Genomic DNA, 27,882 nt, shown 5'->3' with positions numbered 1-27,882 from the left:
CCCTTTCCATGTGGCAGCATAAGCATTATTATAATCTAGCATTCTCACCACTATTCAGCTGGCTTAGTACACTGCCACACCACTGCTCCTGTGAGGTTTTGAGAAAGTTTCACAGTGAGAACTGTAAAAGATGTGGGCTAGAGTTTCTTCCTAATTAGTAAGAGATGTTAAAGTGGTTTTAGACAGCACATAAACTATGGCCTTAGAGTGAAGGACCACTATTAATTTCTTTCTCACAGCTCCTTAACTTACTCAAAAAAATTGTACAGACTTAACAATTCCACACTTGGGGTAAGAAAAACTGCTTTAGAGTTCATGTCTACAAAGCATTAATTGAGCTACATTTGAACTGCATGGGATACTTGTAGCCCTCTGTATGCTGTCTGCTTCATGACAGCAGTTCATTTTTTCCCAGTATTATTTAATCTGAGAAAGAAGAGTGGCTGCTGTCAGACTAAAGGATTGAAGCATCACCTTAATTCTTCATGTACAAAATTATTAAATTGCAGACTAGTGATGGTAGTGCTTGTTTAAAGAGTTACGCTGAAGCTCTTCCTTAGCTTGGAACAGGTATAATCAAAGTTATCGTTCACCGATTATTTCTGGAATGCATGGTGCTAAACAAAATGTTGCAGGTGAAAGCTCTGAATTCAGGGAAGTAGCAGGGAAGCCAAATGTGAGCTGGTTGTCCCATTTTTCAGTGTGCCTGATGTACTGAGCAGTAAAGAGTCTGTTCTCTTTTCTCCTCCAAAGGAAGGACACTGCCTACCTCATAGGAGTGACACAAGGGCTGTTTCAAGAGTGTTTTGAAGTTATTTGAGACTTGCACAATATGCTTCCATGGAGATAGTAAGACATAGCACTAGTGTAGCTTGCTGGCAATTGCATACATAGATCCATACTGTACCAGTGCAGTCCCCTCACTGAACAGAACTCAGCAGCTTTGCACTTAGACATTTCTAAAATTCACAGAGGAATCGCAATTAACTTACAGAGGAGAGCAAAGCCAGAAAGATCTCCTGTTTTCTGCAAAGGCTTATGGGCGGGCTAAGTAACATTCTTCTGGCATTTTTCCATTTATCTTTTCAATTTTCCCAGTGACTTTTTTTAATCAATTGATACAGATGATTGTTTGTGTAGCTACAATCAACAGTCAGTTTAAGAATGACTGATTGTTTTGGATGATTAAGTTCAGATGTACTGCAACTGAAGTGTTAAATTAACATTTAGGTTTTTACCTGCTGACTTCCATTTATAGGTGAGATCAGATCTCTTTAAAACAGCTGCAGGTTTTTGTAAATTACACTTGATTTTTTTTTCTTAGCATTGTGTAGCTTTTTTTCTTTTTTTAATAAAGCATGAGTATGGCACCAAAAAAAGGCCTTTTCCTTGGTAAGCAACCTGTATTTGCAAATATGCAAAGCGTGGAAAAAATACTATTCTTAAAAAGCTGCTTTCTACAAGTGTAGTTGGGATGGAAATAATATTGAGCAAATAGTCTGTTTTGGACAGTGGACTCATAATTAAGATTAGAATTCTTTATAAGAATGAGGGAGGGCTCTGGGAAAATGTTCAGTAAGTTCTTGAATCCTCATCTGTTAAAACTGAGCCATAGTCCCCTACATTTCTAGAAGGAATAACCTCCTGTTAAACCAAGGTAGCGGAAAAAGGATTTGTTAAGATGCTTAAAGGTGCTTAAAGCACAAGGTTTTAATAAGGCCAAATCCTTATGGCTTTTCCATGAATACTGTTATCTGACCAAACAAACATGATGTTCCAGGCAGTAATTCTGACAGTAGCAGTTCCAGCAGGTGTATTGTATCCAAACAGAACAAGGTAAGACTTGCTGGGGAAAAAAGCTGACAAAAACGGCTTAAAAATAAAGGATGCTGGGACTCCTCCTGTATTTGTGAACTGTATCTGTGGGTAAATAAGGAAAAAATTAAAAGCAGATGTGTTGGTGTATTTTTAGGTCCGAGAAGACATAAAAATAACTCTGAAATTTGAAGCCTGCCTCATCTTTCCCTGAAAAAATCAAGATAGGTTTTTAAGATCTCATCTTGGTATCTCTTCTTTCTAAACCAGTTATTGCAGTCTATCTATCTGCCTGTCTTTTCTGTCCCCTCACATTAGTAGTCTTGGCTATAAATTTATATTAGCCAAGATGCAGTAATATTTCAGCTTTACAACATCGCAGTCCTGTAACTGATGAGGAAAAGCTGAAACTTAATTTGCCTTTCCTCCTCCCTCTCTGTCTGTTCAGCTGACATAGAAACCACAACTTGTCCTACCTTAACTGAGTTTTCCCTCTGCCACTTAAATTCACAAAATGAAACCGCCACTTAAGAGCTGGCTCTTTCACACAGCAAAGAGAATGCTTGGAGGTGATGTACTTATTCTGACAATTGTGTGACTAAGGGAGATTTTCAAGATGATCTCAGTGTATATTCTAGTAAAGAAGGTTCGGTCCTTCCCTGCAGGGCCTGGATGGAGCTACACAGTGTAATTTTCATAGACGTGAAGCTGCTTGATGAAGCATGTGGGATTAAAGCCTTTACCTTGGAAATAAAATACAGTACTGGGTTCACTAGATGGAAATTATTACAGCCAGCAATACCCAAATCTGCCAGCTGAGGGATCTCCCAAGCCTGTGACAACTGCTCCTCATAACAGACAAGTACAAGAGAGCTTTAGCCCCTTCTCAAAGAGCAGCATCTACATGGGTGGGTTAGAGCAACTGTGTCTAGCCTTTCTTAATCATTCCTTGCTGTATCTTGGTCACTAGAGTAAATCTGAGCAATATATTTTTCTGTGCTTTTCAGAAAATAATTGTCAGATGTGAAGCTTGAAGTCAGAAAAGCTGTAAGTGGTTGTGTCTTGCATTTGCTTCCAGAAAACATCAGGACTGTAGCCACCTGCAGTGTGAGTGCAAGGTGTTGCAGAGGCAAGGTTTATAGGGATGCGGCATACACACTGCCTCTGCCACCTGCTGTCTTGGTGCTGGTTCCACAGTCAGGTTTCCCGTGGTTAGAGTTGGATTAAATTGGACCTTTTAACCCCATATGCACCTTGACCACAGTCAGATAAAAAGAGGTTCTCATTCAGCTTTTCCATGAAGACTGGATCAAAGAGCCCAGACTGTTCAGAACACTAAAGCAGCTTCCTTGCCTGAGCCTGGATCCACAGGACTGCAGAAGCAAGCAGGGGACACAACCTTGCTAGGACAGCATGCTTGATCCCAGCCACAGCTGGCAAGTTTTCCACCCCTAAGTTTTTAAGAGAGAAGGAAAGAAAGAACACACTGTTTTCTTTAGCAAGGAGGAAAGTCTTAAAATACCCTATTGCAGGTTTCCAGTGCAAAGGAAATGCTAGAATTTAAATAGTGCCTGATGACTGTTACATACAGTGTGGCAAACACTGTCACCAAAATAACAGGTTATATTTAGAAGCAAGTTTAAATACCCTAAAAACACTTGATCATGGAGTGCAACATTTTCTTTAGAGCCAGTAGTTAAGAATAAATGCTTGGTTTTTTGTAATAGTGCTTCATTCATGGAGAGTGGAATTAATTTCTCACAGCTGAAAATGACATTTTGCCCTCTTAATTCTAACTTGTTGCTGCTGCAAGCAAGCTGGAAACCAGGAAGCACATCTTGCTGTTAGACACCACAGGAACGCTGGTGCATGAAAGAGGATTTAGCTTGTATTTTAAAAACTATGCTACACTCCTCTCCAATGTATTAGTAGTGTGATAGGTTCCCTCAAGGTCCTCTTGAGACTGAACTCAGTCTGCTCCCGTTTAAAGCATCTCACTGAGTGTCACTTACTGTTCCATTAGTTAGGTGCAGCGCTCCTTGTAGTTACTCATTTCTTTCTGTGACAATCCCCAAGGGCCATCGCCTCTCATTCCTATTTTGCCGAATTTATAGAATTGCACCAACCCAGACGTCACTGATTCTCTACAGTGGAAATAACTACTTGCCATCGGGGATCTGCTAACAAACTGCAAAACATCCCTCAGCTGTAGTTCAGTAAAACACTGCTGGAAGGAACTGGGGGAGAAGCTGCTATCGCTTTTAATTAAGTGTTGTTCAAATTAAGTATGTTCATTTTTAAGCAGGTGTTTTACAGCTGCTAAAGACTTTTCTTTTAGAAAAGGAGTTCAAAACTGTCAAAGAGGTGCACTCACCAAAAAGTAATAGCCAAATGCATTAAAGGCAGCGTGTGGCTCTGCAGCCTGTGCCAGAACATGTTACCACGAGGTGCACATGTTGCTCAGTTCTCCAGATCCCTCTCTTTCCCTCACCTACAAGCTCGTTTTCTAAGAGGCTCTGTGTCTCAGGTAGCTGTGCTAGAAAGCCCCTGTGGTTTTAACTCCAAAAGATACTGACAGATAGTGGTCTAGACACGAGCTCAGAAATCAAACTTGCTGTGCTGTGGTGCAGACTTCACAGACTGCTGTGTATATGCAGGCAGGTTGATACTCTGATTTTCTCTGACTGTGGAGTACAATGGACCTGATACATGTAACCTTGAAGCCTCAGTCACACAGGCACCTTGAAGGCAGCAGATGAAATGGTGTTAAACATCCTGCCACCAAAAAGACTTTCTGGCATAGTGTGCAAATCCAGGAATATTGGATCCCACTCAGCAGCAGCGCATGTGGTAGAACATGGGAGGCCATGTGCCACCTCCTCCCCAGCTGCTCCCTAGGAGCCCTGTGCATCAAGTAGGGCTGCGCTTCACTAGAATTAGAAGAAAACAGCAATGATGAAGGTTATATTTTTTGTCTAGAACCAGGTTTTACCTGGTCACCTTCCCATTCCCAAGCACAGGTCATGTGGTAAAGCTTGAGTTGCAAATACTTGGGAGAAATACTGGTCAAAGCAAGCCTACATCTCACAAGTAGCACTACCATCACCCAAAAATAAGATACAAATATTTCTTTTGGGTGCAGATTCATTAGAAGTCAGATGCTGCTCATTTAAAACAAACCTGGGCTGTCATTCTCTGTAGGATCAGGAGATGGGAGGAAGCTTAACAAATCAATTGCTTTAGTTACCCAAACATAACTGACCTTGTTCCTGCACCCACTCCCTGTCTGGAGGCAGGGGCTGATAGTGCTGTGTGCGCACACTCAGGAGGGACCATTTCTTTGCACATTTGCTGCCAAGAGGCACGTTTTGCTGTTCCTCATGCCCCAGCTGCTCAGATCATGCCCTGTAGTAGAGCTACCGACCCTCTGGCTGACATTTTGTCCTAACCTTCACACATTTTTATGAGCAGCACGGCTGCGCTCCACGTGTGGTTACAGGCTAAAAATTACCGACGGAAAGTCAGCCCATAGCCGTGCTGTCCTTTACTGCATTAACCTCTGCCTCCGAGATTATGAAAACAGATCAGGCCTTTCACGATGAAAAGCCTTTTCTCCAGCAGATTTCTCTTATTTACAGCCTCCCATTAACTGATGTTCGTAAGCTGCTTCACAACCCTCTGCTGAAAGGCTCTACAGAAGTTCAGGCGCTTTCACAACAGCGTATTCCAAACACCCATCGTCCAGAGTTTCCTCATACACTCCTGGCAGTTTTCCCTGACAAACAAGAGACAAATCTGGCACAGGAGAAATAAACTAGCACAGCAAAGAAGAAAGCTATTTTCAGTTCCTACTACTCAGAGGATTGCTACGTTTACTGCATTACTCAGTGAGGTTGGGTGAGCCAGAGGAGTCTTCCCACTTACTACTGTTTAATATATGAAAAAAACTGCTTCCCTTTTGTGAGAGTCTTTTTTTAGGCTGAGGGGGGACTTGAGAACTGAAGGTAGGAGGCAATACTAGAATTTTAGGAAAGCCTCAACAATATTTCTCAACTCCATTTAATTTCACCTCTACAGGGTGATTTCAGATGTGTCCTGAAATGAAGGCATCTTGGCACCTTACCTAGCAATACCCTGAAGGTTTTAATTTCCATAGAGAAACCAATCAAGTTTTTTGTCTGTGTGGCACCCCATTAACACACTGGCATGTGTGTGCAGGTTATATGCCACTTACCTGAGGTGACACTTGCATATATCAACATCAAGGCAGATGCTCCTATATCCCATTCTGTTCAGTAACCTTCCAGCAGACTGCTGCCAGCAGTGTCTTCACTGCTGTCTTGGAGCAGGCCAGCTGCCCTTTGACTCTCCACTGTATTTCTCCCAAGTATTAAAGCACTTAATTTCCTTTTTAAAACAAGGTATTTCTGGAAAAACAGTTTCATAAATGTCTTTTTACAGTGCTGAACATGCTGCTGCTCACAAACACAACACTCTTACCCACAACCTAACCTTCACCCCATCCCTTGCTTTAAATAGGCCTCCCTGCCCAGGTGAAGCCACTGATGGGTCCTGGCAGCACACAGGGATGGTGCTCTTGCAGCTTTCGCACCTGTAGAGGTGCAGCTGGTGAGACATCCTAAATAATTCTGTCCCAGAGCACTCCTCCCTATGTTGTGCTCCCATCCCAGTCCTCTAATAGTTCCCAAGCAAACACATGAGTACCACTAGATGAATGAGTCCCTCACTTGTCCTAGGGCTAAGGGCACACACCACTTGTGTCTGACACCCACTCAACGTGTGGGAGAAACACCTTGGGCTTACTTGGTATAAATCATCCTTTCAGGATTGTTGAGAAGGGGCTAAATCATCTCAAACTGCATTCCCAATACACAGTCCTCAGCTGAGGGGACTAGGAAAGACACCATTGAGGTCATATTGAGAAAGGCCAAGAGGTATGAACTTGCTGAGTGCAAGTCTGTGCATCTGCAGGACATGCTTCAGACATACTAGATGGGGCTCCATGAACAAACCACTTTTCCTGTTAATGTTCTTCAAAACGAGAGGAACAGGCTGTGACCATACACTCACTCAGCAGAGTTGTTGGCTCAGGAACCCCAGCTGTGCTGAATCTCCTGTCATTTTAGAGATATTTCCATTTTCTCTAATCCTGTGATCCAGCATGGCACTAATTTCCAAAGACTAGGGAAATCCAGCAGCAAATCTGCAGGTAGCTGCAGTCACTGGTTTCCAGACAGTGACAATATGCTCCTGAATGTTTGTTTCCCCTGTTCCCTGTGTGTGCATGTGAGGACATGGAGCAAGGAGCACAACTCCAGTGTGGGGCTGGAGGCCAAACCCAGGAACTCCAGAGCACACCCAGGACTCAAAGTCCAGGGGTCACCACAGGGAAGTGGTGATATGCCACCAACCTGCAGTGCACACACAGCCAGGCGACCGCTCACATCCCCAGGTCAGACACCGCACAGGCAATCCAAGATGCAGATACCAGTCAGATCATGCCATCCCACTTAGGCGAGATACATACCTTTTCCTACACACACATTTTCCTCTTCTCCAAACCTTGGACCATTTTTCATGAAACATTCAGCTCCTCCCTAGCATTAAGGAGGTTTTCAAAATCCCCCAAGTCAATTCCTTTATTTAAACAGATCGGAGCACAAAACCCAGCATCTCCCTCATTGCCCCTTTCGCTGTTGCAGCACAGCCCCTCCCTTGCACAGGTGATTACAGTTAGTGCCAAGGAAGGGGAATAGGGGGGAAAATATTTTATGCAGCTCCTTGGCTGGAGGCTCAGGTGACCCATGACACCAGAACATGCTGGTGCATTGTACAGGTTATACTCACTTCCCTCCCTGACGTTGGGTACTCCAGTACTCAGGTTCTTGGAAATGCTGGCGCGGCCTCTTTTTGCACAGTCCAGCAGTTAAGAGATGTTCTGTCAGAGTGGGTGATAAAAAATGGCACCAGTTAGAATGACATACAGAAAGTGCCGATTATTCTGTGCTGGGGTCTTGTCTCCCTTTTACAGGTAGTCCTAAGCCTCAGGGTTTCTAAAAGTGACATTTTCAATCCCACTGTAACTCTACACAAAGGCCTAAAGAATACAGCATTTGTGACTCCCCAAACCAGAGACTTGCAAAGAAGGAAATGTTTCAAGTAAACTTTTACCCCTTGCCACCTTTGTTAGTTGAATTGTGACTGATTTTGTTTGAGAAAGGCTTTTTTTCAACAGAACAGGCCAAAACACCATGTTAAGTGTCAACAGCAAATTATTTCTGATTGTACTCACTTTCTGAAGATGTTGGTGTAGGCATTCAGCCCTCCCATCCCTCAGATTCTGGCTACTTTTTGACAGCTGGATAATGGAAAACAAATACCTTTATTCCTTTCTCTTTACCTGTTTGCAATTCAGTAGCAGCAAAGATGCAAAAGATGCTCCAACCAGGGTCTGCATCTTGCTTTGGGACAGCCAGTTTTAACCCAGTCCTGCTATGTCCAGCCCATTCCCACAGCCCACAGCTTCATACTCCACACTTGGGAAAAAACCTCACTCTCCTGGTGCCCCTCGCTGCCAAGGCATCCCTGTGGTGGCACAGGACTTACATCTTCCCCAAACCTTAATGCTCTGGGCTAAGTGTGTGGCCTCCATGCCTGGCCTGAGGCACTGCTGTGAGACAGATCCACAACACAGGGGCTACGCCACTCTCTGTCCATGTGGAGATTTAGCCTGCAGCTTTACCGTTAAACACAGTGGGGAAAAAATCTTTAGGGAATGAGATAAGGAATCAGCAAGTTGGAGGAAGCACACAGAGACACCACTACCACCTCCCCACCTCTCTGTTAACCTGATGTTTCAGGCCACATCTGCTGCTGGAGTTGGTGTGGGGAGGAGTGGAGGCAGAAAGAGGGAAAGGGAAATGCCAGCAAGGAGCAAAGTTCAGCTGGCCCTGCAGTGTGCTACCTGTCAAAGGCAAGAAGAGCAGGGAAATACCCAACTTGTGAATAGTCACTGCAAATTGAGGTAGAAGGAGAAAAGGGCTGGGCACAGCAATTATACCCTTCCATGGCCAAGAACCAAGTGCTTTCTAAGTCATCTATTTCATAAGTAACTAGTCACAGTCGCTTCCTAGCCACATAAACTCATCCCATTTGATTTTACACCTCCTGACAGGTCCCCACTCCACTTGGATGCAAGCTTCCCATCAGTCTCACGTGAGGAGAGGAGACACAGGTCAGTGGGTGGGAGAGGGAAGATTTATTTTCTGCTGGTTTCCTCCCTCAGAAATCATGCCTCCACCCCCTCAGCCCACCCAGAGAGCATTCACAGAGCCCCACTTCATCAGGTATCCTCGGTTTGGGGCAGAGCTGACTGCTTTTCTTTGAACCTGGCCCTCTTAAGGGAGGAGGGACCAGCTCCTCACCAGAGGAAGTGCTGAGGAATTTTGACATCTGTCAGGAACGTGCAGGAGGCTTGAGGGAGGAAAGCAGCAGCAGTTCACCCCAAGTCTGTCTCTCTCATTCTGAACCTGGTTCAATTCTCCGCCAGAAAGAGCCATCGCAGCAGGACTTAGGAAGATGGGGATGCTTCAGCTTCACTGCAATTCCCTGGCCTCCAGAGCTGGATACACAACTCAGATGATTCTTTGGCTCACTGTCCTGTGAAAGGCATTTTATTTATAGGAAGGCATATAAAATGCAACTAAGGCAGCTCTGACAAGCTAAAACAAAGGCTTTCTCTCTTTGTGACGTATGCACGTGGCTTTTGAACACATCCCGAAGAGTTCACAACCATAAACACTTATGCAAGAAAAATATTACAGTGGCAGAAACCTACTTAATTTATACAGAAAGTAACTGATATAGTGTTAATCACCACAGCTGGAAGGACACTCACTTATGTGACCATGGGGCTACAATTAGTAAAAAAAAGGAAAGAGAACCCTGACCCACCTACGCAGGAAAATCAGCATCAAAGTACTTTCCTGTTGTATTCGGCTGCTCTGTTGAGGAACTACACCAGGAGAAAAGCAGCATTTCAAAGGGGCTTGACTACTAGAAAATGGTGGTCAAAAGGAACATGCATTTTCAGAGTGCTGCAATCATCTGCAACTCAAACTCAGATCAACCGAAGGAAGAGAAATGCTGATGCTACTGGCACAGATAAGCTCTGGCTTGTACATCATCCTCCAGCAGAACTAAGTCTGAGAGCAAGTTACAACAAACCCACAAGAAGAGCCACGTCCATTTCATAACCTATAATTTTTAAATATAACATTTTATTGCTTAGATGGTTTGATACAGAACAAGTTTTACTTTTTATTTTGAATTTGGAAGTACTGTACAACTGAATAAAAAGAGGAATAAAAGTACCAAAACAAATGTGTGATTCTCTGTTCATGTGGCATAAACCAGTCTTGTACACAATTCGTAGCAGCAGTTTAAGTTCCCTTTAGAAAAATATGAATTCTACACATTTATTACTGTTTCCTGCATGGGATGAAATCACTAGGATTAAAATTCCTTCGTGGAGAGAGAGAAGAGAGAAAAAAGACACAGAGAGAGAGAAGATGATGAATCATTCTGAAAATGGAATCAGACTGTCACATAGCCCCCGAAAGTTATTTCACAACAGCCTCAAACAAGGTTCTCTCTTTTTTTTTCCTTTGTTTATTTTTCTTTGCGCTTTCACAGTCAAGTGCTTAATGTAGTGATTGAATTATCTCCATGTTAAGTCCATTGCAACTCAGGAAAAAGCATTTTAGAAGATTTTTTTTTTGTTTTGTTTTGTTTTTTGTAAAAGCCCTGAGAGAGGAAAAAAATAAAAAGATTCAAACAAAAATCATATAGAGACAAATTAGCTGAACATGCAAACTAAAGCCTAAGATTCACCCATAGTTTAAACACATTATAAATTTCACAGTTTAATATTGGGGGAGGAGGGGAAACAAAAAAAAATCCCAACAACAGCAACAGTTCTCAGTCAAACTCAACTAATAAAAATGTCAATAAAATGTGGCAAGACCTTATACTCTACTAGGATATAGATAAAGGCTAAATAAAGCTTTAAATCAATAGTGATTATTGCTAGCAGATGTCCCGGCAGGATGCTGGGAATTAATTACTTGCTACATTGTTCTGCAGCATATAGTTTAGTAATGGCTTCTCCCCCACAGTATTGCGCAGTTTAGTGTGGAGAGTTGCAAAAAAAAAACAAAACAAAAAAACCCAAAATAAACAAACAAAAAAACCAAATGACAAAAACCAAAAAATACCCAAAATAATAATAATAATAATAATAATTATAATTATAATAGTAATAACAATTTAAGGGATGCATGAACTGATTTTAATTAAGTAGAATGCACCTGGGTAGAGTTTCAAATGAATCACTGGTTGTGATTGGTTTATCTATATCTGGCATTAGCTTCGTTTCAGAACTGGTTCAAACATCCCTATTTAAAAATTAAAAAAAAAAAATCAACCACAAAAAAATAGAAATCACATATACCTCAACCATTTTTTCTTATTCTATTTGCAAGAATATTACTCAAGAACGCTTCTCTTCCTCTCAATTCTGGACAGTGAGATTTCAGTCTCCAGAAATTTTACGAGAATTTTAATATATAGATAGATATATATAGATATATATATTATATAATATAGACTGGGTTCGAGGCCCTCTTCCTCCATGTCTGGTGAGAGCAGGAAAAGCAATTCTGCGGGGGGAAGGAGGGAGGGTCACAGTGCGGGCTGGGCTGGGCTGGGCTGCAGTGGTGGAATAGCACAGTGAGGCTCCGGCAATGCTATTATGGCTCTGTCTGTCCCAGAGGTCATGACTGAAGGACAATTAACAAACAACAATAACGACGACAACAACAACAAGGACAACAAAAATGCTGTGCACTCCTAAAAATGCGCAGCTACAGTAGGATACATTTCACTTAACCCCTTCAATATTGGTGGCCAGAGTGTCACCTGTTGCCGGCAACAGGAGCCATACAGAGAAATTCCAGCTGCCAGCATTAAAGGGGTTAAAGTACTGATATGAAATTTAGACGCACACCTTAAGTCTTCAAGCATCAACCCCAAAATCTCAGGAAGAATTTAATTTTTTTTTTAATTTATTTTATTTATTTTTAACATGTCGTATATCTGTAGTTTTATTACCAGTAGTATTTTCTTGCTCTAGAACGTGACAGTAGCAAGATGAGGGTAAGGCTCGCATTTCTCTCTTGCTTTCAACTGGAAGACGGAATAACTTTGCTCTTTAAGTAACACACGCTATCACCAATGTGATTGCAACAAGACTAATCCAGCACTCGCAGTGCCTTTCTCACGCACTTGGAGGGGCCTGGCGTGGCCCCGTCCTTGCACACCTCTCCTCTGATACGCACACACGCACCCACACGCACACACTCACACCCCACCACGAGTGAGATGTACCCCTGCACAGGTGGGACGATACCTCGCTGGCCTCCACTTGACTCTCTGGTCAGAGGAAGGGTTTCATTTAAAGTACAGTGGAAGAGCTGCAACACAGGAGGAGGAGGAAGAGGAGGAGCAGGAGGAGGAGGAGGAGGAGGAGGAGGAGCTGGTGAAAGCGTTAAGTCAAAAACACTTGGAGAGGGGATCCAAGCTGCGCTACGCATCTCTGTGGGCAAATATTGCCCATTGGTTTCTGCTGACTGCAGAGACGAGCGAACTGATGGATTTATAAAATAATAATAAAATAATAATAATAATATACTGAAGCAAATCAAACATATGTAACAGCAGGTGCATAATTTCCATAGGTTACGTTGCTATGTAACTCCTCTCTGTACACATGCTCAGTTCATGACGGCCAGAAAAAACCCCTAGGATTCAGAAGACCATTTCTAATGCTGAAAAGTGGAAACAAGCGTGAGGTTGAAATTCATTGCTTTTGGCTTGAACCACTTTGAACACCTTCAACTGCCACGTTGTTCAGGCCTCGAACAGGCTTAATGCTCCACCGTGTGGCAAATGCAAGAACATCTACTGAGAAAAAACAATAAATCAACATCTCCTCTGCATCTCCTCTGACTATTTCATATGAAATTCACATCATTTTTCTTCCAGTTATTGGCTGTGGTATCCAAGGGCCTCCCACCCCACTGCCCCCATTTCCAGCTCAGAGAACAAACACAGCGACTATCACAGATATACAAGAACAAGCTCACACACACCAATACAAAAGGTAACATTAATGCTTAAATGAAAAAGGGTCCTCTCCAAATAATTCTTTAAAATATTAAAATCATTTTTGAAAAAAATCTATAATACCAAAAGATCTAATAAAGTAGTAAGGCACTCAAATCAGTATATACTGTAGTCTCTTGCATTATTATACTGAAAGGCATATGGCACCGCGTCGTTTGCCATACTCTCCCCATAGCTGTAGGTCGCTCTTCCAAAATGAGACTCCAGAAACCTTGCTCTGCTGGCTTCAGTTAGCCTGCTGGGATGGGTCCAACCTCCTAGCAAGTCATTCAACCCCCAAGAGCTGAGGTGCACTGTCTGCAGGGGCAAGGATGTGATTCATGGGAGATGGTGTGTTGTGCATCTCCAGCAAGTCTTGAATGAAACCTGAGGGCCTCTCGTGCTCGGAGCCACCCCGAGGTTCCTGATCTTTTGCGGTCTGTTTCTGTGCGCTCTTGGTGGGCTCCATGAGGCAGGTGCCGCTCCTCTCCTCTCCGCAGGGGGAATCCATGACCATGCCAGCCAGGGACTCATTTCGGCTTCCCATGAGGGGTGTATGGCTACCGACAGCCCCCGCGGAGTCGCACTCGTTTTCTGAGATGGGGTTGGCGCCACTGTGATTGGACTCATTTTCACTGTCTTCTCCACACCTCGACTGGGTCTCCTCCTTGTCACTCTCCTTCCCGTGGTTTCGGGCATTTTTGACTTTCTGGTGTATGCGCTGGTGACGAACCAGGCTGTGCTTCAGAGTGAAGGTCCGTTCACAGGTTTGACACTTGTAAGGTCTCTCACCTAGAAGAGAATTAAAAGACAAAATCAGCTGTAAGGTCACAAATGCGCCTTGAAACTCTTCTTTCAAGCAGTGTAAAACGCTCTGCCCTTTGTAAATTCAGTACCCATATCAAACATGGATGTCACATTTATGCTGATATTTTGCTTCTGTTCTAGCAAGCTAGCTGATGGAGTGCACGCAGGAATACAGATACATTGCCTATGGCACAAAAGAAAAATCAAAACTACGTGTCTTGAGACAGCTACAAGCTTGGCAAGGCCCTGAACTAAGGAGGGAGGAAGACTATAAGCACCAGGTGCTCATTAGCATCCTGTTGAATTTAGTGTGCAATTTTTCTGGAAGAAGTTTTCAGTCAACCTCTGGATGGAAGGATGAGGATACAGCCCAGGTAACTGTGGTCAACAGCACATGAGAAATCATCTCCCTCTCTCTTAGATGCTGACAGATGGGTGAAGATGAAATGTGCAAGTTAATCACTGACGTTGAAGACAGGCTGTCAGGAATTACCCTTGCCACAACAGCCCCTCCTCTTTCTGTGAAGCAGAAGACAGTATCACCACGTTCCAAAATGGACACAGAACAGCTAAAGGACCTAGACTAGTCAGGCATTTGTGAGACATGGGATGTGCCTGGTAGAGGTGGTCAAAATTTACTGACCAAGTGAAAAATGCCTGCCTTGGGATGTTATTTACAGAGCTGCTGGTGTTCGTCAGCCCACGAGTGCTTCAGGACAGCTGTGACATGTGAAACCCCTAAAAAACCCTCTTCTCAGACATTCCAGAAATGCTACTTGCGGGACAAAATTCTTCCTCTTATTTTGCCATCTTAAGCTGCAGAGCATCTGCAGGCATTCTCTGCCGTAATCAGGTAGATTGCTGCGATCTCAGAGCTGCTTTTTGCACCTCAGATGCTTGAATACTTTCCTAAGCATGAACTCACTGGAAAACAAAGCGGTCACAGCCCCACAGACAAAATTTGCCTCAAGTCCCAACCAAACATAGTGCCCTGACTGAAGGTCCCATCCTTTCCTTTCCAACTCCAACTCCCCAACCCATCCGCTCTTTCCAACTACACCTCTTAAAGAGTTTTCAGTGCTGCAATTCCCTCAAGACACTATCTTGGGCCAATGACGATTAGAACAAGGCACCTATGGCTCATTACTCACTTGTAATAATGCTTGGGATCACTAAAAGAAAACCCAGTACAAACTTCAGGGGACTGGCTTAAATGTGCAAGTACGTTGTGTCGTCCCTGGGAAGCCTGATGCTCCTTAGAAATGCTTCTCTCCAGTGCTCTGCTCAGGCACCTGCTATCAAGGGAGGGTAGAGCTCTCCCGGAGCATTTTCAGCCAAAAGCCTTTGCCCATCTGGCACTTGAGTGTGGCTGATGCAGCACTGTGGCTCACCCTGTGCTTGGGCCAGCAGCACCAGAGCATCTCACAGCTACTTGCTGGGAAGCAGCTTGCACTGAGAGAACGGAAAAAAATTTCCAGCTCAACTGGCGTGCAGTAGGAAGGCAGAGGTTTCTTGCACACTTCAGCATGTCCCAAACATTCCACCTCTGAATAAGCAAACTCCAAAACCTTACAGTTATCTTTAAAAAACCCATACACTTAAACTGAAGTATAAGTAATGTGCAACCTGAACAAGGGGGAAGGAGAGAAGGAGGAGAGTCAACCCACGATATCGGTGCAAAATCCTTGTCTGAAAATACATTGATCTGACAGTGGGGGTCGGTGGTATTTACATTTATTAAATTTGAAGAAAGCGCTGTCTCAGGTTCCTATTCCACATCTATTCTATGCTAAAACATCCTTCAGTGTCAAATAAGAAAGAGAAAAAATTAGGAAAGAAACATCCTGACAAGGCCCACATAACTCAGCATGCAATGAAAACAATTAAAACAGAGAGTATGGGAATCTCCACGGGTACACGTCATCTGGGGATAAAGCTCAGTAGTTTAGATATTAACATTTCCCAAAGCTTCTACACTAGTATGAAAATAGGCACGAGAATAGGACCTGTCCCCTGTTTTACTTGTGGCTCAATGCCAGAAGAAAACAGATCAATTTTGCACTCAATTGGTCAATATTTATGATTTAGAAGGGTTGCAGTCTAGTTCAGGCTCTACTCTTTGGTGCTGTTTACTAAAAATTTCTATCAATTACAGAACAAATATTTTGTTAATCTCGAAGATCTTGTCTTCAGCAGAGAGCACCTTCAAAAGATACAAAATGTCAAACTACATTAGTTTTCCCACATCAGAGCAGCTCACTAGCAGGTAAAATACATAACTAATAAGGATGCATTAATAAGGATGAATGATTAATTCACCTTTGAGCTGGCTCATAGCTTCACCTCATTTGCAAGGCACTGCTGCAATCTGTGTATCACAAAAAGCAATCCCACTGCCCTGTCAAGTCATCAGACAAACGTTTTTACTACCCGTGTTCCACCTTCCCTGCCCAAGTGCCCTCTGTAGCTTTGCCTTTCAACCAAGCAGCAGGTCACGCAGATCACCAGCACGTTTCCCATATTAGGCTCAGATAATCAGACAAAACCAGGCTATCTCTCTCTCTCTCTAAACTTCCACTCTCGAGATCAAGTCTTATCACATACTCACACGTTTCTCCACTGCTTGTCAAAATATTGGGAAGAGGTAAAGCCACATACACATGGCATGGTAAGAAGGGAGTCAGAAGCTGGACAGAACAACTTCCCAGGGATCTCCATACTTGCCCTCACCTCTAAACTCTGCAAGCAAGCATTGGGAAAAAGTTTGGGAATTGAAGATAAGACAGTGGTGGCAATTCCTGCTCTCTCATAGGCTTTGTATGCAGCATGGGGGATTGGGGCACAGAAGACACCTTGCAGATACTATAGGACTAAAAGCAGTGTCTCCAACCTCAAGTGCTAGCAGCCACTGTGCACCTACAGAGCAGATGCCTCAGTCTGGTGGCAGACTTGCTCACGTTCTGCTCTGCTCTCAAGCCTCCTCTTACCTGTATGAGACCGCATATGTCGCGTCAGATCTTGCAGAGACCAGAAACGCTTGTTGCACACAGTACAGACTTTCTTTCTTTTGTCTGCTTTTGCAGTACTCTTAGCCCCATCAGTCTTTGGTTTTTTGTCATCACTGCTCTTCTCAGTGGACTTTCTCTCTGTGCCTTCCCCCTCAGAGATGCTTTCGCTCTCTTCATTCTCCTTTCCTGTTGCCTCACAGTCCACAGGAGACTCCACTACCTTCAAGTCCAACGGAGACTCTTCCTGCTCAAGACCAGAGTCCTGCATCGAGGGAGCTCCTGCATCATCCTGAATGCTTTTGCTTTCATCCTCACTGCTCCTTTCATCCTTTCTGTCCTCACGAATGTGGGCCTTTTTGTGACGGCTAAGAGTGCCAGCAAACTTGAAGGTTTTGCCACAAATGTCACAGGCATGTTTCCTTTCAGTCTGAGAACTGCTGCCTGCGCCCTGGTCACTCTCTGCCAGCTTGAAGTCCATTAATTTGCTGGCAAAATTGAGGTCAAGACTTTTGTTACTTACAGAATCTTCCTCAGGGCCCTCTTCATATCCATCCACTTTTTCTTCAGCATCCTCTTCTGCCAGAAGGGAGTCAGCCTTTTGCTCCTCCTTGGGGCCGCACTCACTCTCTGGTAGCTCTGTCATTTCCTCTGACTGCTCCTTCTCGCAGTAGGTCAGGTTCAAGACTTTGTTTCCTGTAGCTACCGTCTCTGCATCAGCCTGGCTGTCTGCAAGGAAACAGAGAGAAACTTTCAGCGGGATGCTCTCCGATAATTCCCAACTACCAGCGGAAAGGCTTCACATGGACCCACAAGCATTGCTTCTGATCAAGCATCCAAACGTATGTTTCTCTTATCTGTGACCGAGGCCAGTAACTTAAAGCTGAAAAGAGATCAAAACATCACAGAACCCAAATAACATGATGATACAAAATCTGTAACAAAATGCTTTCTTTTCCAAAATACACCCACAATCTTGGCAGTTTCTTGAAATCATTTTAAAATATAATCACTTTTACCAGAGAACACAAAATACTGAGACACCAAAGAAGAGCTGAGGTCACTACTATCACAAATACTGTTCCCGAGACACATGGATATATTATTAATAAACTTGTGTATGAAAAATATGGACACAGATCAAAGTAATATACACTCACATATTAATCAAACTAATTTATGTGTAGCAGGAAATGCTTTTCATAGGAACCAACTGGTACAATTAAATGCTAGAGGTTAGTGCAGGCAGTAACACAGAAGTTGTTTTAAAACTTGGGTATACACCATAAAAGTGAAAGATGCAGTTCATCCACACCTGGGTCTCTGATATGCCACTTGGAACCAAAACACAAAGCCAAGGGGCAGTAACGGGCAGCACTCTTTGCTGTTTCACAATTACCCCAACAAGAAGGCAAAAATCACTTAGGAGGTGATCCTTAATGATGTCCTCTGCTTCTTACTGGTCTGTAGCATTAATGTTGCTGAAGACATAACAAATGTCCAAAAAATTAAAACAGATAAGGTGCTTAAGGAGGACAGAGGGCTGGAGCTGTACCCCCTCCAAGCTCTACACAAATAGTGTACTTGTAAATAGGAAATAAACTGATTGGCTCTGGAGGCCAAAGCTGATGATGATGCATGGCAAGTAACCGCATCCCCAGTGCCACTTTCCAGCAACTGTTCCAGGACACGAACTTTGCAAGCTGTGCTTTCTGAAAGCTGAAACTTCCCTTTGCTTTAACTCCTCCACCCCACCTCCTTCTTGTTGACAGCACGCAGCCAAGGAAGCCCACAACCTAACAGACATTTCAACATTCATCTGCAAGCCCAGAGAGCTGCTGAGTAACTACAGGGATTTAGAAACTTTAGAAGAGCAGTTTAAGTTCTTTGTTTGAAAAAGTACAACATGGGCTTGTCCCCAAATTGCCTAGATTTCCTATCACAGGGTTTTTTTCATAAGAAAAGAGTAATGACAGAAGATAAGAAGATAGTTCTCAGGCACTTATTAGTATGAACCTAATCTTGCAACATGACTTGCACTGACCCCATCTCCTCGCACTAGTGAAAATAAATGGCCATTAAACAAATGTCAAAGTGCAGCAGTGTTTCCAGTGATAGTGAACAATCACTTAAAAGTGCATAATCGTTGATATGCTTTTTCTTGGGGGGGTGGAAGGGGGAGAAGTGACCTGTCAAAAAAAATAATCTCACCTTTTAATCAAAACAGATCTGTTTACACAGACAGTGGATTACACAAAAGCCTTCCACAAAGTTCATGGCTCATCTAATTATCTGCCCATTAAAACACGCAAGCAAGCCATAATCTGTGTATAACGCTAGAGAATTTGAGGATGGGGGCATCTGAAAACAGAGGTCACCTACAAGTGCCCTATGAATCTCCATTTGAATTCTGTGTTTTGACTTGCTGATTATCTCTTGGCTATATTAAAGCAAAAAAAGAAAAAAATTAGCTATTATTAAAAAAAAAAAAGAGGTCACTTCTAAAAATCAAGCTGAAATGCCAATGCACAATAATTAAGGGGAAGCACTGCTCCACGACCCAGAGAAATGGGAGCCAGGCATGACTGAGAAGCCAGGCCCATGTGTGGTGCTCCTGGTTACATGTAGGTAGCCAGGTCTCACAACTGTCAGTACAGGCAAGGGAGTGAGCCCAGAAGCCAAACCCAGGCCATATCAACACAGGGAAGATGTTTAAAAAGGAAGCATGGCCATGGGTTCCTGCCTGCTGTCTTCTTCCACGAGCACATCTGGCTCTCCCAGCAGTGTCTCACTTTGGCCCATGAGCAGGGATGAAAGGAAGGATTAAAGGCAAAAGATGTGACTCCCTGCTGCTGCGGGAAGGGTCTTTGTCTTTCCTTGGCTACCCACTCCCACCCCAGCCCTTGCATGGCCCTAATGTTCATACAGGGTCTTTTTCACCAGAGCACAGGTTTATGTTGCACTAAAGTGATCCTGTAATCATGCTCCCTTCAGGTTAGGGGCAGGAGGGAAGGGAAACAACACAGCTGCCTTTGGTTGCCAGTGGAAGATGGACAGAGACAAAAATAGGACAGCAAAGTGGATCTGAGGCATGAAGACCTTGAAGTGACATCAACAGAAAGCACCTAAACCAGGTGCTATACCCTTGCCATCACTGCTCCCCCTCAGCAAAGTGAGGGGCACCTCCTGGCAGATATGGGCTGCCCCATCTCATCCCCCCAAGGTCAGGAAATGCTCCCCTGACGGGATGTGTGTTAGGCCAAAGAAAGGCTGCAAGCACAGCATAGAGGGGGTTCATTAGGGAATGGGGCAGGAAACCATGTGAGCTGTTAGGATGGAGATGAGTGAAGAGCACAAGGAAACTGAGATGAGAGAAAGCTCCTCTTTTATTGTACCCAGAGAGATATTCTGTAACTCTTTACTGACCAAACAGAAGACAATGGATGAAGAGTAAGTTTTTTCCTGGTTTTTCAAAAGGAAATATCATGAGCAAAGTGAGTAAGAATATCCACTGGAATCACTCAAGTAAGAGCAAGCCAAAACCAGTATGTCTTAAAACTCTCCATACAAAAGTCCCAGCTTTTACATTCAACATGTCATATATTATGTATGATTTTCCAACTTTTCCCTTTTTCTTCTTCTGCTTCCAGTATTTCCAAAAATATATTATTTTTCTTATAGTATATTCATTCTTCAGTGAACTGTACTCGAACTCTGTCTCCTCCTTGCCTCTCCTCTGTGCCCTGGGTCCCTTCCCATGGCTGGCCTGCAATTGCATTTTCCTGCACAAGAGATAACGCTTCAAGGGATAGGTGGTCCACAGGTAAGTGATGCTGCCTTACTAGCACAGGCAAACAGATGAAGTTGACATCAAGAAAAACAAACTCTTGTTTAAACAATGTGCCTTCACAAAGGGCACAGACCACTGCAGATCCTGGGAAAACAGATGTACACAGGTTTTCTCTTCTGAAGCTGGCCCAGCACCCCTGAAGGAAGACATTCAAAACTCAGGTAGCGATGTAGCCAGGAACATGTTGACATGCGTTCGTGCTTGGGGGAGCACTCTTCCTTCTTACCTGCACAAACCAGACGTGCTGTCTGCTTTGTCAAGGAGTGTCACAGGCCCCTTACAAAGCTTCATGCATGTACTTCATGTAAAGTGGTAGTTCCTCACTAGCTGAGCTGCTCTGTAGTTATCCCCAACCTGTGCAGTTAGTTTTGCAGCTGGTGAAAAAGTGAGCTGCTCTGCACAAATCTTGATTGCCCGGGGATGGGTGAGAATCAGCCCAGCTCTGCTTCCGATGGACTAGAATAGCAGCAGGGGAGCTGTGAAGGTGTGTGGTAAACAGTCGTGAAGACAATTGTGTCAGGTCTGGTGTGGGATTTCTCCTGCAGTGCAAAGGATAGCTGCAAGGGTAGTCCTGCACTGGCAGCTGCTTCGCCCCCTCCAGCAGAGGTTAGGCCTGGCCTACACTAAGTTTTTTTCCCACTTACATGTCTATCTGCAGCAACAGAAACCCTACTGGTCATAGAACTCCAACAGGCTTGTATCTTACACAAGGAGGAGGATTTTGACTGAGCCTTCAGATCTGGGCAAACATCCCCCCAACGAGGCCAAGCTCCTCTCAGATGGAATATCATATCCAGAATTTTGCTGATTTATGTTGCAGAGCAGTCACTTGATTCCAGGTAGTGAAGGAAACAGGATGCATGTGAAAGGCCTGCCGTTTCTTTCGGCCGTGTCACATCTTTCACTTACTGAGGCTGTAAAATGCTTTCTGGTCCATTTGTTACCCACACATATTTACACTCGGTGAATCAAGAGGACAAGAGTGGAGAAGTCCACTTGCCAAGGCTCCCACCTACCACCACTTCTTCAGCAACTGTGGGAGCAGAATACATTACCTTGTCATGGACAACCAGTTTGTGTCACTCCTTCAAAATGACAATAAGAAGGTGATGCTATTTGATGATGTCAATTCTGACAGCAGAGTCAAAAAAGATGCACAAGGTAAGGAAGACAGAGGAGAAGAGCTGGGAGGTAAGCATGTACGGAAGAAGGCAACACAAAACAACCACTGGTAACAGCTGCTGCCTCATCAGCTCCTGGGAAAAAAAGAACTTCTCATGAGATGTATTCATAAGCAAAACCTCAAGGACTCAATCTGAGAATCCAAAAACTTTTCTGCTTGCATGAAAGAAACCACTATATAGTTGTAGCCAAAATAATTTTTCCTTCAAACTGTGGAAAGAAAAGACTGTTTTGCTAAAGTGTATTTACAATTCAAGTTGCAGTCTTTGGTCAGCCCAGTCAGAAGAATCTGCTTAATCTTTTATAGGTGGTAAAAAAAAGAAAGAGGAGGAAACTGCTTTCCTGCATACACAAACCAAATGACGAAGAGAGATGCCAAATGTGGAAAATTTCAGCTAAAGGGCAGATACAGATCAAGGTGGGGAGATTGCTGGTTTGACTTTTTCCCTTGTTTTTCTGTTTTCGTGGAAATACACTGGAATAGGCAGTAGAACCTGAGACGCTAAGGAGTTATTAGATTAAACAGGGTGTAATGAAAACTATTTTGTGGCTAAAGCAAGTGTTTATTGACAAACATTCCTGACATCCCAAGAGAAGTGTTAGGAAACACATCACATAAATAATCCTCAAAACTGGAGCAGATAGAGCACTGGAAATGGATATTGTACAAACAGTTGGCATTATCAGTCAGATGAGCCGATGATATAATATTTTCCCTACATTAACTGAAATAACTCCAGCTAGTCTTATATTTTACAATGGAGGCAGCCACCACTAGGTGGTAGCAGTTCTAGCAAATTTGGCATTTTCTGGAACCACTCACATAACGCTGCTTCTACTTCCACCCACGAACTGGAAAACATCTTTTTGACCTGCAGAGTCAACTTGCAAATTTTTGGGCGTTATCTCTGTCCATTTTTATTGTAAACACTCTAAACACTAAAATTTAGCCACCTTCATTACATCACACGCACACACGCAAGTTAAATATTTAATCAGCCCGCAGTTGAGAGAACTTCGGTCGTACCTGCATGCCTTTTGACATGAAAACATTCAAGACAGAAAAGGACTATTTACAGTAAATGGAACTGAATATATCTGGGGGAAAAGGAGAAAACCAGTTCTGGGAAAAAACACTTTTTGCCTTTGATACAACGTATGATTCCCCAGTACCTTCAAGAGAGCAGCTGAAGTCATAAAGAAAAGTTTTCAGGACTAGCTCTGACTGCACCTACCAAGGAGAAATCTGCACTGAAGGGAGTGGGGGGCAGGGGGGAACCCCACACTTTCAGCTTATGGTGAAATATGAATTTATTTCTTTATTATTAATATGGTGATTTCCACCGTTCAGCAGAAAGGCAGTCTGATGCAGAGCCGACAATACAATAAGGAAGCTATACACCATTTCCTCAGTATCCTCCATACAACAGCTCCAGCACTTGGGCCAAGCCCCAGTGGCAAGCAGCTCTTGCTTTACTCTGAGCTGTGGCTCTGAAGCAGCTGTTAAACTTTGCCTCACATTGAAAAAATAGTTTTAAGCCCTTTGTCCTCTAGGAAATACCCACAAATGTAGTTCAGAGGTACAAACAGCTAGAACAGTTTGGAAGAAGTCCCCCACTATACCCAGGGCTCACATGATTTCTGGAGGGATCACAGAGTGGCAGATATCTAGAGCAAAGATGAATTCTGCTAAATGCCAATTGGAAAGCTCACTGTCAAGTATACTTACTTTGTAAATATTTGCCTATTTAGCACAGAGCAGTTGTGTTCGATCCTCTCACACTAGAGGCAAACCCCTTTACGAAAGGGATCTTTCCTTAGCAAAGTCTTTTTCTCTATTACGTAAGAGATAATACCTTACCCCATTCCCATCCCACACCTCTTCTCTGTTAGCTGCATTTTGTTGCAAGAAGGGAGCATTCAGAAAGCCCTAAGGAGACAAAGTCAGGGCTGCTTTAATACGATGAAAGTGGGCAATTCATTAAGTCGCTCCACAGTTTCCTTGTAAGCCTCTCTGCCAGTACAGTTCTCCCCTGGTCTGACTACTGTGAGCCAGGCAAGATGTCCTCAGTTTGCTTCAGGTGCTTTAGACCATTCCTTTCCTCTCCATGTAGCAAGGATCTGTGGAAGCCCCATCACTTACACAGCCTCCTCATCTCTGAATCCTATTCAAAATCACCATCTTGTTATTGTTTTGGTTTAAAACAAGACCAAAAGAAACCCTCTATAAACTTGTTCCCAGTGACACTATATTGAATTGCACTTCCTGTCTTACACCTCATCTTAAAGCTTTTCTTCATTTATGGCTGACCAAACATCATTCATTCCCTTTCCTTCTGGTGTACAGTGAAATCCAGATGATTATTCACGTCCAAGGACAGAGAACGGTCCTCACAAGGACTCTGCATGTGAGCCTGAGCATGCTACCTTCCTACTTTTTAAAGCCAGCACAAAAAGAGAAATCACCACATTTTAAACTAAGCCACAGTTTCAAATAGTTAATTTACTTCCACAGACTTGGAAATCCGTTTTTCTTGGCCAATAGCAGGAGACCACAAGTGCAAAGCTGTTGAATGATTTTGGACCATGATTAAGTACCACTTGGTCAAGCCAGTTATAAATGCTAAGCTGTGCTATAAAGTGCATGTGATAACTTAGTGTACACTATAGGATATGGGCTCACCAGGATATTGCTGTCCAAAGCTGCAATTTGAAGACACAAAACATTTGACAGCAAAGCCAACTTCAACAGCATCTATCCCTTGCGCCTCCCAGGACATGCTGCCAGCTCCACACCCCAGCTGCATCAATGTGCTCTTTTAGGGCTGTACCACCAGCCAGATCCGGGAACTGACCTCACAACTGCCAGTCCCTCTCCTTGCCCTTTTAATTTTTTTGAGCAGCTGGGTCAGCTACAGCTGCAGGGATGAACAGTTGGGAACAGGTTGAGCCAGTGTGGCCAAGAAGTGCTTTGTGTTATCCAACCATGGCCCAAGGCTCTGTCTGCTGGGGCAGGTTGAACCACTCTGATCAGCCCAGTGCCAGCTGCTAAGAACAACATCTACGTTCCACCAAGGTCCTACCCATCCTACGTGCTGCTCCAGTGCTCATCTGAGTGGCTTTAGAAATGCTTGTCTCCTCATCCCATCGACCAGCTGAACTGCATTAGGATCTCGCTGACTATAAAGTAAGCCTTCAACTGACTCAAGTAGAACATTTCAGTTTCATTCTGTCATGAGAATTGTCAGAGGTGAGCACTTTCAGAGCCCTTTCTGCAGACTTTTGTTCTGTGAGGGGATCATGTCATAACATGAGTCTTCCTCTCTCATGCTGTAGCCATCTGTTGTCTGCACAGGCAGGATGAGCCCACGTGACACCCCAGGTACCAAGCTACAGCCCTGTGAAGTTACAGGCTGTTAACATGGTAACAAGGCAACTTAGTCTCTTCATGATAGGCAAGATCAAATCATGTCGTAACAGGTCCCCAGCATGGCAGATTGTAATGCCAGACTAGTACTGAGACCTGTATTACCACATTTGAATCACTGCAAGACAACCTGCTGTATTAAAAGAAGAAGAGAGGATCAGAGAGAGTGGAAAGACAGCAGACTTTCCCAAACAAACTGGTGCATGGAGATGTAAGAAGAAAATCCTGTGCTCATTTTTGTGCAATCTGATCAGCAGCTACCCTGAGGTTGAGGGTAATAACTCATTTGTAATTTTAACTACCCTGATGCACAGAGCCAACTTCTTGCCGCTTTTAGGTTTGTTACTTCAACAATTATCCCGTGAAACCAACTCTGAGCAACACTAAGTGACCGTGTCTGTACTGGAGGTGTGAACACCTTACAGCAACAGCTCCCTTGTGCAAACACTTTTCAGGCAAGAGACATGTACCACCATCTGCTGAGTTTCCTTCTTGCACTCATCCCATTTGGTCAGCACACTAAAACCCTGAGTGACTGCGCTCACCTTTGGATTTGTGTCAGCTTCTCCTTTCTAGCTAAATGCCACTCACCTGCCTACAACAAAGCCTTGTATGATCAGTCAATTTCTTTTGCTACTAATTGTCAAGACAGAGGGGGCAATATGATGGCAGGCAAGCTCCAGTGCAGACTAATACAAAGTAAAACAATCTAAAACATGCCTATGTGATGCTAAATATGTTACTGGCAGGTACATTCAGGCAGGAGGACTCAGAGCCATCGCTGATATCTCTCCAGGATTACTGGTGTGGCCTGCAGCAGCAGCCAAATTAAAGCCAGACTGCATCAACAGGCTCAGAAAGCAATCAGAGGGACTTGCAGACAGCAGCTCCATAAATAGGTAATAAAGGGAGCAGGCAGGTATGTGCTCTCGAACACACAACCCTAATGAACCAGTTGTGGATGCTGATGGAGTTAAGAGGAACAGGAGGAAGTGGCTGGGTCCACAGCTCACACTAAACAGCACATCCTACTGCTACCACTGGAGACAAGAGTACCTGCCCTCCGTGGCAGGGCACTTCTCACATCCTTACACTTTGCTTGTCTGCAGCCTTCAGTCCGACTAAATACAACTTGGCCTTGCTATTCTGAACAGCCGGGAAAAACTGCATGTGCCGCTGTGAGATCCAGCATCCTCTTCCTTAGACTGGGGATAAGCACATTTCTCCTCAGGTAGCAGCTGGCAACTCCAGGTTTATGCAAATTCTGTTATATTCGGTAGAAAAGACACCACCACATTTTTGACAGGGGAAGGGCTTCTGGCCTGACACAAGATAAAATGTATGTCTATCTGTCCCTCCCAGTGTGTAATAAGAAACCTCACTGGTTTTTCTTCCTTTACCCCCATTACTGCTTGGTGACCAACCACAATATCCTGACTGTAAGCACCTCAAAAGCCTCTCCATAAATGTCTATCACCTGTGTGATAGACATTTATAGACTTCCATCAGAGCCACAGGGCATCTTTCCACTGACTTCAGTGGATCAAGACCCATATCAATTACTTCCCCCCAGGAGAAAGTTTTTCATGTCTGTAATTCATTTAAATGACTAGAACACAGGAAGGGACTGAGCACAGAAGTTGAAAGAAAAACCAGGATCATGAAATGAAATGAGGAAAGCAATTCTGCAAGACATCCTTGTGATGAAGAAAGAGATTGAGAGGATAGTTACTCGTAAAACGAGATCAGCTCTTGTCACACCTCCCACCTCCCACCCAAAACCTCTGAAAACACACACACACACACCACTCAACCCCCTGCCACAGCCAGCAGCCTCTTTGATACAACATTGTGGGTATCTCTCTCACTTTAATCTTCTGAAAGCTGGTTCTGTTCGAGTTAAAATCTCAACTCATACCAGGGATTCCCCGTATCTTGCAGACACCTTGGGAGCTGCTTCTTTCCCTTAATTTTCTTCCAGCGTCAACACAACTTTTTAGATGCATCATGGCACTGCTTTTTGTAGTCTTTCAAGTCACTCTTACTTTTTAGAATGCCTGCTAAGTCAATCATAAATTTATGGTTACAAATAACATCACTTTTTGCACTTTTATCTGGCTTCATTCACAATGCAAATACAAAACTTCAAAGTTGAGCAGAAACCCTTTTGCTTCACAATAGCCCAATTCCTTTCCACATTTCTTTTCAAGCATGAAATGACAGGACTAGCTGAGGATTAATTATTTGAAACTCAACCTGCATCCCAGGTCACAATTTTCTCATCTTTTCAGCCTTTAAAAGTTTTGTATCAACCAAATATTTGTTATACAGATCAATATTTGCAACAAACAAAATATTCTTCTTTCCACACAGCCGTACTAGTTGGACATCTCAAAACCCAAACATAAATTCTGCTTACTGTGCAAACTCCAATCCTCCCACCCCAAGTTGCAATGCTATTCCCAAGTGGAAACCAGACTGCTTTCCAAAAATGTCACCTTTGAAGGCACAAAAAAGATAATTAAAAAAAGCCATTTTCTCTGTTTCCTGCA

The 27,882-nt window shown here is 43.6% G+C and overlaps 2 protein-coding genes across 9 annotated transcripts in view; one reads left to right on the top strand and one right to left on the bottom strand.

The window, feature by feature from the left end:
• SSR1 (signal sequence receptor subunit 1) overlaps positions 1 to 10,214 on the top strand; it is a 24,608-nt gene extending 14,394 nt beyond the window's left edge. For 2 of the 3 annotated variants that reach the window (XM_017808449.1, XM_017808450.1), the window contains 2 exons: positions 9,011 to 9,070; positions 9,386 to 10,214. In XM_017808449.1, coding sequence (XP_017663938.1) covers positions 9,011 to 9,070; positions 9,386 to 9,410 — 85 coding nt within the window. In that variant the 3' untranslated portion in view covers positions 9,411 to 10,214. Of the gene's footprint in view, positions 1 to 2,822; positions 2,845 to 9,010; positions 9,071 to 9,385 lie in introns of those variants that run through there. The other variant, XM_017808451.1, reaches the window with a different exon arrangement.
• Positions 10,153 to 27,882, bottom strand: part of RREB1 (ras responsive element binding protein 1) — a 124,639-nt gene continuing 106,909 nt past the window's right edge. For 5 of the 6 annotated variants that reach the window (XM_017808438.1, XM_017808440.1, XM_017808441.1 and 2 more), the window contains 2 exons: positions 16,854 to 17,600; positions 10,153 to 13,851 (listed from right to left, as the gene is read on the bottom strand). In XM_017808438.1, coding sequence (XP_017663927.1) covers positions 13,346 to 13,851; positions 16,854 to 17,600 — 1,253 coding nt within the window. In that variant the 3' untranslated portion in view covers positions 10,153 to 13,345. The remainder of the gene's footprint in view (positions 13,852 to 16,853; positions 17,601 to 27,882) is intronic. The other variant, XM_017808444.1, reaches the window with a different exon arrangement.

This window comes from Lepidothrix coronata, unplaced genomic scaffold (genome assembly GCF_001604755.1).
Source record: "Lepidothrix coronata isolate B3197 unplaced genomic scaffold, Lepidothrix_coronata-1.0 Scaffold23, whole genome shotgun sequence".
NCBI classification, from domain to species: Eukaryota; Metazoa; Chordata; class Aves; order Passeriformes; family Pipridae; genus Lepidothrix; species Lepidothrix coronata.
Note: the sequence above shows the minus strand (reverse complement) of the source record. Positions and strands in the feature narration are given on the sequence as shown.